The 15,512-nt window shown below is 35.0% G+C and overlaps 1 protein-coding gene across 1 annotated transcript; it reads right to left on the bottom strand.

Moving 5' to 3' along the window:
- Positions 1 to 1,603: 1,603 nt before the first annotated feature.
- Positions 1,604 to 6,571, bottom strand: LOC136235616 (uncharacterized). Its single transcript, XM_066025423.1, has 8 exons — positions 5,629 to 6,571; positions 4,934 to 5,057; positions 3,947 to 4,076; positions 3,701 to 3,737; positions 3,344 to 3,587; positions 2,965 to 3,072; positions 2,763 to 2,862; positions 1,604 to 2,154 (listed from the first exon to the last, which is right to left on the bottom strand). Exons 1-6 carry the CDS (start codon positions 5,857 to 5,859, stop codon positions 2,978 to 2,980), a joined length of 861 nt encoding a protein of 286 aa, XP_065881495.1. The 5' UTR covers positions 5,860 to 6,571; the 3' UTR covers positions 1,604 to 2,154; positions 2,763 to 2,862; positions 2,965 to 2,977.
- Between the last annotated feature and the right edge of the window lie 8,941 nt (positions 6,572 to 15,512).

The raw sequence follows: 15,512 nt of genomic DNA on the forward strand, positions 1-15,512 counted from the left end.
ACCTTTTGAATTGATTTAAAATAAATTAATTAATTTTAAAAGACCTAATACACAAATAACCCCCTGAATTTGTTCAAATATTGCAACTGCCCTTTCCAACTTTCAATTGTAACAACTTACCCCTTAAACTTGTCTAATTGTAAAACATAACCCCAAATTGGAAATTTTTTTACCCCGTACTTGAAGCAACCATAAAAAGGTTTTCCCGGATTCGTATCACGCCAAATATCTGATTATCACACTCCACAAGCGTTGCATCTTTTGTATTTCACGTGTTTCTTCAATTGCAGTCCATGTCAGCAATTTGGAATTATGTTTTACAATTGGACAAGTTTGAAGAGTTATGTTTTACAATTTAATAAGTTTGAGGAGTAATTTGTTACAATTGAAAATTCGAGAGGCATTTGCAATATTTAAACAAGTTCAGGGGGGTTATTTGTGTATTAGGCCATTTTAAAATAACATAATTAAAAAAGAATTTGAACAAATTAAAATATATACCATTTTAAGCAAGTTCAAGTATAACAATAAAACAATAACCCAAATTGTCACACTTAAATACACCAATCTTTATAATATATAGTATCCAAATATTTAACACCGACACCAAACCAACTAGATAGTATGTAAAACTGAAATATAACCAAACTAAAATATTCGATTTGGTTCAACTTTAAACCAAGATATCGAATTTAAATAAAAATAAAACCGACAAATAAAAATCATTATATTTCCTCAATTAATTTACCTAAACAATGAAAACTCAAAATACTTCCAAAATATACCTATTTCGGACTATTATCCCAATAATAATAATAAAAGCTTAAACTTCTAAAATCAATCGTCTTCGTGTGTGTGTGTATATACATATAGCTCGGTTCATTTTTCCCCGAATCAAACCTAAATATATATAACCAAACTAAAATATTCGATTTGGTTCAACTTTAAACCAAGATATCGAATTTAAATAAAAATAAAACCGACAAATAAAAATCATTATATTTCCTCAATTAATTTACCTAAACAATGAAAACTTAAAATACTTCCAAAATATACCTATTTCGGACTATTATCCCAATAATAATAATAATAAAAGCTTAAACTTCTAAAATCAAATGTCTTCGTGTGTGTGTGTGTATAAATCCCCGAATCAAACCGAAATATATATAACCAATTCCGAATCAAAGAGCTACCAAAAAATTATAACAAAAAAACCAAAAAACCAAAAAACCAAATCAAGTCGGTTTGTTTCGGTTTTTAACAAATAATGCACACTCCTACTTTCCACCAATTTAAAAAAAAAAAAACAAAAACGAATAAAAGAAAGTGGCGGTTTTCACCTCGTTATTGACCGACCAAATGTTAAATCTAGGCTTAATAGAATCCCAAGTGGAGATTGAAATCACCCGAAGTATCTGCTAAGCCTAGATCTAGTAACTGACCAAACGACCATGTGAAAACCACCGGAAAGAAAGCAAGAAACAAAATCAATCACAAAACTCCAACCGAGTACCTTATTTCGTGAAGTTAAAGCTTAAAAGCTTTGTTTCTTTTGCTTTCTTTTCACTCATTCACTCAGTGGACCAAAAAAAAGACAGTGACAGAACAGACCAAACATGGAGTTGCTTTTTTCTTCTTCAAATAAAATATAACAGAAGCTTCCCCCATGCTTTGAGGTTTCGCTTTTTACAATAATTTTGTCCGATAAAACATAAAAAAGAGTTGAGCTTTCAATGAAAAAAGAGAAAAAAAAGAAGCTACGGCTAATATGCACAGAAAAAGGTCGGAATGACGGGTTTTAAATACAAATGCAGGACAAAGAGAATCTACCACCACCTGTACATCCGAATGCTGGCTGGCGCTATGACGACGACTATAAAAAAAAGAATCATATGTTGATTCTACCGTGATGTTTTTCTTTCTTTCTACACAAAGTTTGTTTATTCCTATTATATGGTTGTTGCCGGAAACCCATCCCGGCAAATCCATCAAATGCAATTACTGGCCAAAGCTCATCCTCTGAGCTTCTGAGGTTTTGATACACTAAGGTAAAAGGAAGAAATGTTTAGTATCTTCCGAATTCCTTCTCCTGCCATCTGGAGCGACCGACTCGATATCTGACTGACTTCTCTGGTGAGAATGACTACGTATGACCTGCGTACATAGAATCCGATTAGTAATTCCTTCCATCCTCATCACACTTCATTAAGATAAAGCGTTGAGCTATTGCTCGTTTTAACCGATTAGAAAGAGTCACCTGCAATCCCTAAAGGACTCCTTAGCTGTATTCAGTATTTAAAAGAGAGTCGATTCGAGATATTAGAAATTGAAGCCAACTAAGGATGAACTAAAAGGATGTTTCAAGAAGAAAAAAAAAAAGACAATTTTAAGAAAAACTACAACAGACAGACCAAATAGATCGTAAGTAAACTGTACGACCACGCATGGAGGCACTAGGTCCTCCGGATTTTCAAGGGCCGGAGAAATTGCCAGCACCAATGTGTGTGGTAGAAAACCGAGGTCGAATAAATAAATAGATCAATGACCACTCAACCCCCAACCCCCCCCCCCCCCCCCCCGCCAATTGAACCGTGAATCCTTGCAAGGGGGGGATTCGCAGGGCAATTAGGGGCGGGTGGGGAAGGGCGCATGCTGCCCAGCAGTCCTCGGCCAGTAGGCCAATCGATTGGATGAATTGCCCGCTTCTATTATATCTTGAGTAATCAGATTCAGTAATATATAATTAAAGAAAAAGAAGTTACCTCTAGAATGCAAAATAAATAATTTGCAAGGCTAGATCCGAAGCCCGCCACTCAAGTAGCAGTTCCGCTGCTCTTAGTCCTGCTGCAGTCTTAAGGATACCTGTATTAAAAACAGCGGTTTCACTCACCGTTCCATAGGAAAGTTACAAAACATAAGTCCGACACCTTAGAATTATACCACCATAGTCGAACAGTGACTCACCTCGATCAACCGCTCACCCAGCTGTTTGGTCAGAACCGTTACCCTGCATATACTGAGTTGGAGCAGGAACTATAAATTGTGGTTGCGCTGGAATGGGTGCAGCTATACCTGGAAAAAAGAAAAACACATAATCACCTTAATCGCTTCTACTTGCACAGTAATTTCGTCCTTTGGCCATGAAGAACCGAGCTAGACTTCAGCTTTGTAACAATTTATCTGCATTTAGTGGTTTAGCCAACCCGTTTTTAACTACTTTATACTTTTAATGCCAACATGAATCTTCTGCAAAAGACTTCTGCTGCCAAGGGCAGCTACGGAACAGATTGATGAAGTCGGACATTATTTTCATGTATATACTCAGAATCAATGAAACGCTTACCAGTAGGATATGGTGCTTGAATTGTAGGCACAGGCGAAGTAGTTATTGCGTTTAGACTAGGTCCGCCAAACTGCACAATCTGATGACCTGGTATATACCCTTGTACTGTAGGATAACCGTGACCTCCAGGAAGGGTTTGTCCCAACTGTCCGTAAGGATACATAGCTGTTCCGCCTGTGTTGACAGTCCCAGGTACACCATATATCTGAACATACTGCTGACCAGTATAAGGGTTGTAGGCACCCTGCCAGAACATATAACAATCCGAAGTAAGTTGATGTTTTCGTACAAAACTTGCAACTCTAATTCTTTAAAAACATTAGAGAGAAAGAAATTCTCATTTTGTCCATCATTTACCTGTGGGTAGATATATTCGTGTCCATATGCTGCATATCTGAATAGAAAAACATCCACATATGATGTCGAAAAGATTAGCGAAAAGCAGAGATTATACTGAAGAATGAAGCCAAATTGAAGAAACAGCACATAATATAACTTTAAAAGAACAGAAACATCACAGTTTTCTCGAATTGAAACTCGAGAAAAAAGGAATTAAGCGACAATGAAACTACAACACCAAATAATCCTTTTATCAAAACTCACCCATATGGATGATACATCAATCCTTGTTGGTAGTTGTAAGAAAGCGGCTGTTGGTAGCCATAACTTCCAACGTATGTCCCCCGGGGAGTTTGCACATTTGCGACGAACGAAGTAGGTGGTCTTAATCGTCCTTCAGTAAAGCAAAACAGAGAAAAAATTAAGCATAGATAGAGTTGAGAGCCAAAAAAATCCTGCAAGAGTAACAGATTTTTTTTTAACTACATATTCAATATAAAACAGAATGCAAGCATTGTGTAAGGAGAGGCAGTTGGCTTTCGGGCCGACTGTCCCAAGCATTGACAGAGCTCCGAGGAAGCTTCAACAAGGAGTGTTGAGCGGAACATATCAATGGTTGTGCCCCCAGACCCCAACTTGGTATAAGGTCTATAGGGGACAGGGACTCTTCGGTGTGAGATCTCCGCTGCCCTTTAGCCAGTGAATAGGCACATGGCTCAAGATCCTTCTGATGAAAGTCCATCAGGGACTAGGGGGCAGACATCCGGCCTTGGGAAAGAGAGAGTAGATGGGAAGGACCCCTATGGACACTACGGGGCCGCCAGGCCCATTGTACACGCTCCTACGAGGGTCAAGGTTTGATAGACATGGGAATCTTGGTATTCTGAAGTCGCTAACGAGTATGGGCTTAGGTTCGGCTATTCTCTCAGAAGTAGGACCCAGCGGAATGCTTATAGGGGAGAAATCCCCTTAGGACCGTTTGGCTGGCCTTGCCGATGACTTGGGGAAGTCTCACTGCCACACGGGGAAAAAGTCCCGTGACAAATTGCAGCAGAACTCTTGCATATTAGCTCTGAATAATCTTCAATTTTTGAACTATAAACATTATATACCATACTTCAAGCTTTAAATAAGAATTTCCAGACACCGCAATCTGTGGCCAAGTACCAATGATATTCCGGGAAAACTGTGCAGCATAATAATAATGGTTGATCATTTCAGAAAATACAAACATGGAAAAATGGTAGGTACCGAAAGACAATGGCGGCCTGGGTCGACCAAGTGATGCCAAATTACAATTTGCCCGTCTGCCATCAATAATTGGAGAAGGATCAGCACAAGCCCTCTTAGCTGCCTCCTGTTCCCGGAAGGTCACCTACACCCTCCACACAAATACGAACCAGAGCAAAGAAATATGTCACCATTACCATTTTTCTGATGGTTATCACTGTACATTGGAGTAAATCACTCAACTTTATTTTCCTTCAATAAAATCATTGAATAACACATTTGATTTCAATGAAGTCATTTGAGCCAATTTGAGTACAAAAACTCACACGGCACAAAAAGACAGTCGACTACATGCCGACTAAGTGCCACATCAGACATGTCTGACTTTTACCGCTGACGTAGCAGCCACATGTGTGCGGCCAAGTGTCCCACATGGCTCTTAGTTGGCATACAATCAAAGTCTTCGATGTTGTGTCAACATTCTAGTGAAATTTTATACACATTGGCCGGAATGACTTTATTGAAATCAATCGTATACGAAGTTCAGTGTTGAATGAACTCCAAATTTAGTAATAGTCAGTATAATTTACTAGTATACAATGACAAACATGGGATCAACGCATAAACCATAAACAGAATCAAAATTTATTACTTCAAAAAGACATCTGCATCACAATAATGATTTTATCAGAATTGGAAAAACAATAAATACTCACGAAACCATAGCCTTTTGATCGGCCGGTGTTCTTATCAGTAATAACAACGGCCTCGAAAATTTCTCCGAACTGCTCGAAATAACGGCGCATGGTCTCACTTTGAGTTTCCCAGGCTAGCCCACCAACGAAAACCTTGGTATAGGTAGTATCACCAAAAGGGGAATTCATATACTGAAAACCAGAACTCGAACTCGATCCCGAGCTAGGACCCGGAATCGATTGATAAGCCATAAATAGAAAACGAAACAGAAATTCAAATCCTGAACTCAAATTGAAGTAAAGAGAAAGAAGATTCCAAAACAAAACGACGATTCCGATCGAATTGTACAGGAGGATTAATTAAGTGATACCAAAGTCTACCCAATACACACAAAACCACATCCTAAAAGAAAAACCCTAGAAAAACCCTAAATTCGAAGAAATATACCAGAATCCAAAGAATTAAAGGGGATCACTGTACAGAATAGGCAAATTGGGACAGGGAAAGAAAAGATCGGGATGGGAATTGAATTTTAAAAAAGGAAAAGAGAAAGAGAAAGAGAGAAAAAGGGGGAAAACCTAGAATTGAGGTGAGATGGGCCAAGAGGAGGAGGACAGAGACGGTGATGATGGAATTGGATGGAACAAAGAGGGGAAGAGCATGATGTGGGCTTGGGTTCGTATGGGGGAAAAAGGAAGAAGAAGGAGAAGAAGAGAGAAAGTGGGGAAAAGGAAGAAGAATCTTTACGAGTTTAGAGAGTGATTAGAGTGAGCAGTAATAACTGTAATTTAACAGTAATTGAATATTTATTAATCGATTTTCCATTACAATAATGGCGGAAAAGAGGAAGAAGGAGGAGGAGGAGCTGGTGGAGAAGAAGAAGAAGGTAAGTCATGATTTGCACTGAAGAGGAAGTGAGACAGTGAAAAAGGGGGAAAAAATAAAGTTGGACCCTTTTTTGTCTTCCTGACCAGACCTGACCTTCTCAAAACAAAGGCAAAGACAGCTTGGAAGAGGTTGTCCTTGTGGGTCCCACTTTCTTTTTTTTTTTTTTACAAAATGTTTGGAATTTCATTAGATAAAAAATAAAGAAGTATAAAAAGCAAAATGGAAGGAATAAAACCTCACATTATTACAGACTAAAACAAATACAATATCCATAAAGGGATAAAAATGATTAAAAAAATAAAAATAACTCATAAAAGGCACAAAAAAAAACACAAAACTACAATATATTTCTCGTTAATCCAAATCAGTAGAAAGACATCTGCAATTCAAACTTCATCCTCTAGACCATTTCGAATATTCGGATTTGAATCCTTTTTTTGTTGCAATCACGTAGATTTATTGATCTACGGATAAGATAAATCATTTCCGCTCTTGCTAAATCCGAAAAAAGCATAAACGACAGAATAATAGAGAGCAGATACAATCAGACGGATAATGAGTTCTGATGAAATATATGAACACTGACTAAAAAAGCAATAAAAAAATTACAGAAATCTAACCCGGTGTGAGGAGGAAGAAGGAAAATCCTTCGTCCTCCTCAAAGTAGATCAACAAAATAGGAAGTGGAGTTTTTTTTCGGTTTCCTGGAGAGGATTTGGGCCTCTTATAACCCTAACCCCTAAAATAAAATGGTAGTAAAACGTATAATTAGCCTCTTATCTTTCATTTTTATTCATTAAATCCTTTATTTTTTATTGGGTTAATGTGCAAAAATATCCATAACGTTTTGGGTCAGGAGCAGGAGCAATTTTACCTCTAACATCTAAAATGGTGCAATTTTACACTTAACATTGGAAGCCAATAGCAATTTTACCCCTAATATTCATAAATTAGATCAATTTGAGAAATAATTCATCAAACTGTCTTCTCGGTCATAAATCTTTTCATCTATATTTCACACGTGTGTGATTTTATCAGTAACAAATTACAAACATACGTTGAGATGTAAAAAAAATAAAAAAATAAAAAAAATATATATATATATATATATATATTATCTTTTTGTACGAATTAGACAAAAAAATTCAAAAAATTCACCGAATTTATAAATATTAATCTCAAATTCTATTATTAAATTTCAAAAAACATGAAATCCTTTTTTTAGAACGAATTGTTATGCAATTGGTGCAGAATAAGGAACGAAAATATCTGTGTTTTATAATAGTGTCTGAAATTGACTCAATTTATCAACATTATGGGTAAAATTGCTCTTGGCTTCCAACGTTAGAGGTAAAATTGCACCATTTTAGATTTTAGTGGTAAAGCTGCTCCTGGTCCAAAACGTTAGGGGTATTTTTACACCTTAACCCTTTTTTATTTGGACACATTAAGTCTCTGATCATTTATTTTTTTATCTTATTAAACCCTCAATAATCAAATTAGTAAGTTGTGAATATCTAATTCTATTAAAAAAGCGTTAATAACGTCATCTGTGTTTGAAATTATTAAAAAAATATTTTTCACAGTTTGAATTAAGGTTTTTACAGTTTTCCTATAGCGACATTACATATCCAAAACTGCTTTTAAACAGTGAAAAAATACAAATTTCAAATGTATGTGCAATGAGTATCAGTATGTTGACCGAATTTTATATTCAAAATGACTTTTTTGGTCATGAAGGGCTTAATAAGACTAAAAAATAAATGATCAGATATTTAGTGTATCTAAATAAAAGATCAAAGGTTTAATGAACTAAAAAATAAAAGATCAGAGACCTAACGATGTTTTTTGCCAAATAAAATTCGGGTAAATTACACCTATGGCCACTGAACTTTACCCGTTTTCACATTATAGCCACTGAATTTCATTTCTTCCCGGTATGGTCACTGAACTTTGCACTTTTTAACACCGGTGGTCACTCAACGCCTCAAAACAACCGTTGACGGCTAAAAATAAAAAATCCAAAGCGTTAATAATATTCTAAGAAACTTTAATTCTTGAACATTTTGTTTTGAGGTCATTTAGGTGTTGTTTGGTTAGGAGAGAGAAAGTGAATTTTTAGAGAGAGAAAGCTCCAAAAATGTGATTTTAAAAAATAAAAAATGTGGTTTCATGGTAAATGTTGTTCTGAACAATTTTAATTCTTGAATATTTTCATTTTGAGGTCGTTAACGGTCATTTTGAGAAATTAGTTAAAATTAAGTGGCCGTCGGTGTTAAGAAAGTGTAAAGTTCAGTGGTAATAATGGGAAAAAATAAAGTTCAGTAACCATAATGTAAAATGGTTAAAGTTGAGTGGCCATGGGTGTAATTTACCCAATAAAATTCCAATGTTTTTTTTCTTAGCCTCGTGGAAGGTCAAAATCGTCTTTTGGAGCGGTATCTGCCAACCCAGGTAGAAAGAAACATTTGCTGCTGCTGCTGCAACTTGATCCAACTAACAATGTCAATTATTATTTTTATGGGTCAATTATAGAATTAGTGTCAAAATGTTACAGTGTCAACCAAATTAAATTTGTATCGATTTTGTATGGTATTTGTAGTCATATTACAATGTATAAATGTTAATTATGATATTTAAAAACATATGAGAATATATTAACACTGACTGATGTGGTTGAATCATAAGAGTCCACGTATCAACCCGTAATTGTATAAAAATAATGTCAAGGAGGGACGTGTTGTACTGCGAACCCGCTATAATGGCTAAATCAGTTTATGAAATGACCGAATGATATTCATAATTAGTAAGCTTAATAGAATAAATAAATATCTATCTTGAGTTGAGCTTACTCGAAATGTTGAGTTGTAGAAGATGGTTAATTATGATGGAGCTGGATGGGCTATATGTCTCCTGTTGATAGGAGAAAGTGTGTCCAGATATCGGAGCCTGATATCCCTCAAGGCCATTTGACTCTTGATTTTCAAAATTTGGCGTGATTATGGCAACGAATGGACCAACTAACCCGGGATTAGCCTAGGAAAGCTAACCCCCACAAGATCATCTGAGAGTAAAGAACGGAGGAAGTCCAGAGGAAGCGAGAATGTTGAGACCCTCATCATCCTCACATGGCCCTCTGCAGGCAGGCGGTCAGCAACCCTGTTCTGCTCTCTGTAGACATGTCTAAAGATGATGGACTCGAAAAAATGGCATAATCTTTTGATCCCTTTTACTAAATTTTGGTTACCCAAACACACAGCTCTGTTATTCGTGATGAAATTAACCGCCTCAAGGTTATCAAATTCCACCAGAAGTTTTTTCACACCCAGACTCTTGGCAAGCCTAATCCCAGAGAAAATCCCCCAGAGCTCGGCGGTGAAAATAGAGCCCACTCCTAAGTTCTGAACAAAGCCAGACACCCAGGCACCACCATCGTCTCTTAAGACACCACCAGCCGCAATTCTGCCGTCCACAAGACACGAGCCATCAGTGTTCAGCTTTATAATCCCTTCCCCAGGTCTACTCCAACCCACTAGATGAATCACATTCCTCTAGACCGTACTAGAAGAATTATCCTCCCTGAAGCTATTAATAATAGTATTGGTTTTCTTAGAGAAAAAAGCAAGTAAATTAGGAGGAATAATAGCTCCTTCTCCAAAAATATCAGCATTTCTCCAATGCCACAGCTGATGACAGACGACCGCAAAAAGGATAGCACCATGCTCAAGCTCAGGCAATAACAAACCCCTAACTCCATCAATAAACCAATCATAATCAGAATAAGCCAAGAATTTAGGGAGCAGATGGACCGGAAGAATTTCCTTCCACACATTCAAACTCTTCACACAATCTCTAAGCACATGGCAGATAGTTTCTGCCTGAATTCTGCATCTGCTACAAGTATCATCCTCCACTAAATGGCGTCTTTTCCTTTCCACATTCGTAAGCAACCTATCTTTTGCTCCAAGCCACAGGAAGCTCCTTATGCGATAGGGAACTTTCAAGGCCCAAATGTTCTTCCAAGCGACTGAAGGAGGATCCAAATTGAGATAGAATGCCTTGTAAGCAGATTTACAAGAATTGATTGTGTCTAGCGAATGGATCATTGATTATGTCTAGCGAGACTTCTCGAGTCAAACTTTTGATCAAAGTGGTAAAAAAGGCTAGGCACTAATCGGACGGACATGGCCCTTGAGAATTAATATGAGATTAGTTGGAGATTAATTAGATTTGTTCTTTTTTTGTATTTTTTATTGGTTAATCAATAAATTTTTATATCGTAGATACTTGATACTACTTGACCTATACAGAGTACTCGAACGTTGTGTAAAAGGGTATGAGATCTAAAAAATTACATTTGACATGTATGAGAATACCCCAGGGTATCCGATGCCACCACATATTTCGACACATAAATTTTATTCTCTTGAAGGTCGATGAATGCAGACACCAAATGGAGAAATGAAGAAAATTATTGTATCAAATTTTAAATTTATATTTTGTAAATCTGTAATTTATTTATTTTATGTGTTGATTTTTGACTGGTAATGGTGCCCACAAGCACCCAATTTAAATGGGATGGGTATGAGATTGAAGAATTGTACTCGTTAGGATAATATGACGAGTACGAGTAAGAGTTTGAGTTGGTATTATATGCAGTACCCTACTCGTTGTCATTTCTATCTATATTAAAGATAACATAAAAATATGAGAGGTTCGAATCGTACAAGAAATGATTAAATTTTAATATTTTTACCAATTAAGGTAAAATATAACAATATGAGAAAATATTATAATAATTTTAAATATTTATATCATATATAAATTTTCGAATTAATAGAGTGGATTACTAAACCTAGCCACCATTTCCCACCCCTAGTCCCGTGAAAAGACGAAATTGCCCTTTTAACAAATTCACTTATCTTCTCAAAATTTCAAATCCTCTCAAAAACACAAAAAACACAAAACTCTCTAAAATCTAATCCAGACTAATTTGGTAAAGAAAAAACATGGGAAATGACTAATGATACATAATTTTGTTCATAAATATGTTTTATTTACGATTGTTATAAGTAAAATCAAATGATTTTTTAAAAATCAAATTTTCGGTGTCGGGACATGTGAAGAATATGTCTCCACCACAGGTGGGGCGTATGAACATCACGCCCCATCATGCCTCCACCTATGGTGGGGCGTGATGTTCATACGCCCCACCTGTGGTGGAGGCATATTGTTCATATGCCTCCACCTATGGTGGGGCGTGATGTTCATATGCCCCACCTGTGGTGGAGGCATATTCTTCACATGCCTACGTGAATTTTTTTTTTCTAATTTTACATTTTAATTATTATTATTCTAAACAATTATAAATACTATAATTATTCTAACAAATTGTAAATATTATTTTGAGATTAATATTTATAAATTCGGTGAATTTTTTAAATTTTTTACTCTAATTCGTACAAAAGACAGTATATTTTTAATATTTTTTTCTTATTTCGTTCACATCCCAACATATATTTGTGATTTGTTACTGATAAAATAACGCATGTGTGAAGTGTAAATGACAAGATTCATGACCGAGAAAATAGTTTGATGAATTATTTCTCAAATTGACCCAATTTATCAACGTTAGGGGTAAAATTGCTCTTGGCTTCCAACATTAGGGATAATTTTTTTTTTCTAATTTTACATTTTAATTATTATTATTCTAAACAATTATAAATACTATAATTATTCTAACAAATTGTAAATATTATTTGGAGATTAATATTTATAAATTCGGTGAATTTTTTAAATTTTTTACTCTAATTCGTACAAAAGACAGTATATTTTTAATATTTTTTTCTTTTATTTTTTCACATCCCAACATATGTTTGTGATTTGTTACTGATAAAATAACGCATGTGTGAAGTGTAGATGACAAGATTCATGACCGAGAAAATAGTTTGATGAATTATTTCTCAAATTGACCCAATTTATCAATATTAGGGGTAAAATTGCTCTTGGCTTCCAACATTAGGGATAAAATTGTACCATTTTAGACGTTAGGGGTAAAATTGCTCCTGACCCAAAACGTTAGGGGTATTTTTGCACCTTAACCCTAAAAACAATAAGTTCTAAACAATTCTAAATATTAAAAAATTACAACAAGTCAATTTGTCCGGTTCCGTGGAATAATAATAATTAAAATGTAAAATTGGAAAAATAAATTCACACATCAGCATGTGAATAGTCTTTCTTAAATCTATCACACATCGATTCATTGAGGAATGGAACCGGACGAATTGGCTTGTTGTAATTTGTTAATATTTAGAATTCTTTAGAACTTATTGTTTTTAACACATTTTAACACATGTTTGATACTTAATATATATTATTTAATTTTAATATTAATAATTATAATTCAAATTATAATGTTAATAATTATAATATTTAGAATTTTTTAGAATAATTATAATTGTTTAGAATAATAATAATTAAAATGTAAAATTGGAAAAAAAAATTCACACATGGGAATGTGAACATCACGCCTCACATTATTTAATTATAATGTTAATAATTATAATTCAAATTATAATGTTAATAATTATAATATTTAGAATTTTTTAGAATAATTATAATTTTTATAATTTTTTACAATAATAATAATTAAAATCTAAAATTGAAAAAAAATACCACGTGGTGGGGCATGTGAACATCATGCCTCACCACGTGGTGAGGCGTGATGTTCATATGCCCCACCACGTGGTGAGGCATGTGGCTGTCACGCCTCACCACATGGTGAGGCATGTGACTATCACGCCTCACCACGTGGTGAGGCATGTGATAGCCACACGTCCGTGTTTCGTAGAGAGAAAAAAAAATTCAAAGACCAAAACCAATAAGGATAGTTTGGTCATTTCATGGGGCTAGGGATGTGAATTGGTGGCTTGATATAACAACACCCATTAATAAATGGGACTAATTTTTTTCTCTAAAAAAAGATAAATGGGACTAATTTTTTAAATATTATTAATGGAGTTTTCTCATCAATGATAAATTTTGTTATTTCACTTCATTTGTGTTTCGCATTATCAGTTATAAATAACATAGGAAGAAGTATATTGCATTTACCGAGGGATTATTCTGTAGCTAACAGAATTTGGACGTGACTCATACCGTCGGCGAATGTGAGAACACATTTTTTCACATTAAACCGCACGAACTGGATTGATGAAAATATCTCATACAAAATGCTTTTGGATGGGATTCAGTGGTCGGTAATTTTTTCAGTTGGGATATGGTGGACTTGGAGGATGCGAAATGGCCGCTTGTTTGCGGAAGAAGGGACGCCGGAAGTACTGCCCGATGTTATCCTGTACCGAGCCCGTGAATGTGTAGCAACATACAATAAATCCAATCTGATGCAGCCGAGGCAGAAAAATGTGAGACTGGTGCGTTGGAATCCGCCTATAATAGGTTGGACAAAAATCAACACAAACGGTGCAAACAAAGGAAATCCAGGGGCTGCTTCGGTAGGCGGCCTGATTCGTGACTGTACGGGCTTGTTAATTTGGGGATATGTTCAACGTTACTGGCAAAGTTATGGGTCTATATTTTGGACTAAGTTTGGGATGGGATAATGGATTTAGGACGAGTTATTGTGGATATGGATTCAGAATTAGTTATAGAGCTAATGCAGAGTCGGGATACAGTGCACCACTCACTAAGATGGCTAATTCGAGAGTGCAAACGACTCGCGGAAAAAGACTGGGAGGTACAATTCACCCATGTGTATCGAGAAAGTAACAAAGTTGCTGACTGGATGGCAAATTTCGCAGGCTCCTATGCTCTGGGTCATCAAGAGTGTGCGCCTTCTGTAGGCCTCCAGAACATTCTCCTTGAAGACCGGTAAGGCCGGACTTCGGTTTGAATGGTTGTATATTATGATAAACTTAATTCTGACGGTCTTTTCTTTCTGCTTTTTCTTTCTCTGCTGGGCTTAAACGCCTTCCTTAATCAAAAAAAAAAACAATTGTTATACATATAAAAATCGTATGATTGTCATCTTATTTCAAATTTTACTTTATAAATTGGGATAAGGTGCAACACTCCCTAACATTTACATCCAGAATCAATTTTATCTATAACATTTAAAATGGTATAATTTTACTCCTAATGTTGGCAGCCAAGAGCAATTTTACCTTTAACGTTGATAAGTTTGATCAATTTGAGAAATAATTAATCAAATTGTCTTATTGATCATGAATCTTGTCATCTACATTTCATATATGTGTTATCTTATCACTAATTAGTAACATATAACAAACATATGATCAAACGTAGAAAAAAAATTAAAAAATATATACTGTATTTTGTACGAGTTAGACAAAAAAATTCAAATATTTAACCGAATTTAAAAGTATTAATCTCTAATTCAATTATTAAATCTGAAAAAGTATGAATTTTTTCGGAAACAACGGATATTCAATTGGTGTAGAATAAGAAACAAAATGTGTGTATTGTATAATAATGTCTGAATTTTACCCAATTTACCAATGTTGGGGTAAAATTGCGCTTGACTGCCAACGTTAGGGATACAATTGCACCATTTTAGACGTTAGAAGTAAAATTTCTGCTGGATGTAAACGTTAGGGGTATTTTAGGAATTAATTATTAAGCCATTTGTGTAGAATATATATATTTAGATCCTAATTAATAAACAAAATATTTAGATTTTTTAATTATGTATAATATTGACTCGGAAATAGTAATATCCTAAGATTTTTTACTCTATTAGAAGGAAATAATAAAGTTTTGTTGTTAAAAGAAGATGAGTTTTGATTGTGTGGGATCATGCCTATTCTAAAACACCCAATAATATGAATATACATATGTGCACATCACTTTCAATGGTGACTGTGCATTAATCAGCAGATTAGGTTACAATTTCAATTAATTAAATCAATAATTCTGTTCATCAATTAAATAAATAAAAATTCAATGGTGTTGGTCCTGCCACAATAACAATAAC

This window comes from Euphorbia lathyris, chromosome 7, assembly GCF_963576675.1.
Source record: "Euphorbia lathyris chromosome 7, ddEupLath1.1, whole genome shotgun sequence".
Taxonomy (NCBI): domain Eukaryota; kingdom Viridiplantae; phylum Streptophyta; class Magnoliopsida; order Malpighiales; family Euphorbiaceae; genus Euphorbia; species Euphorbia lathyris.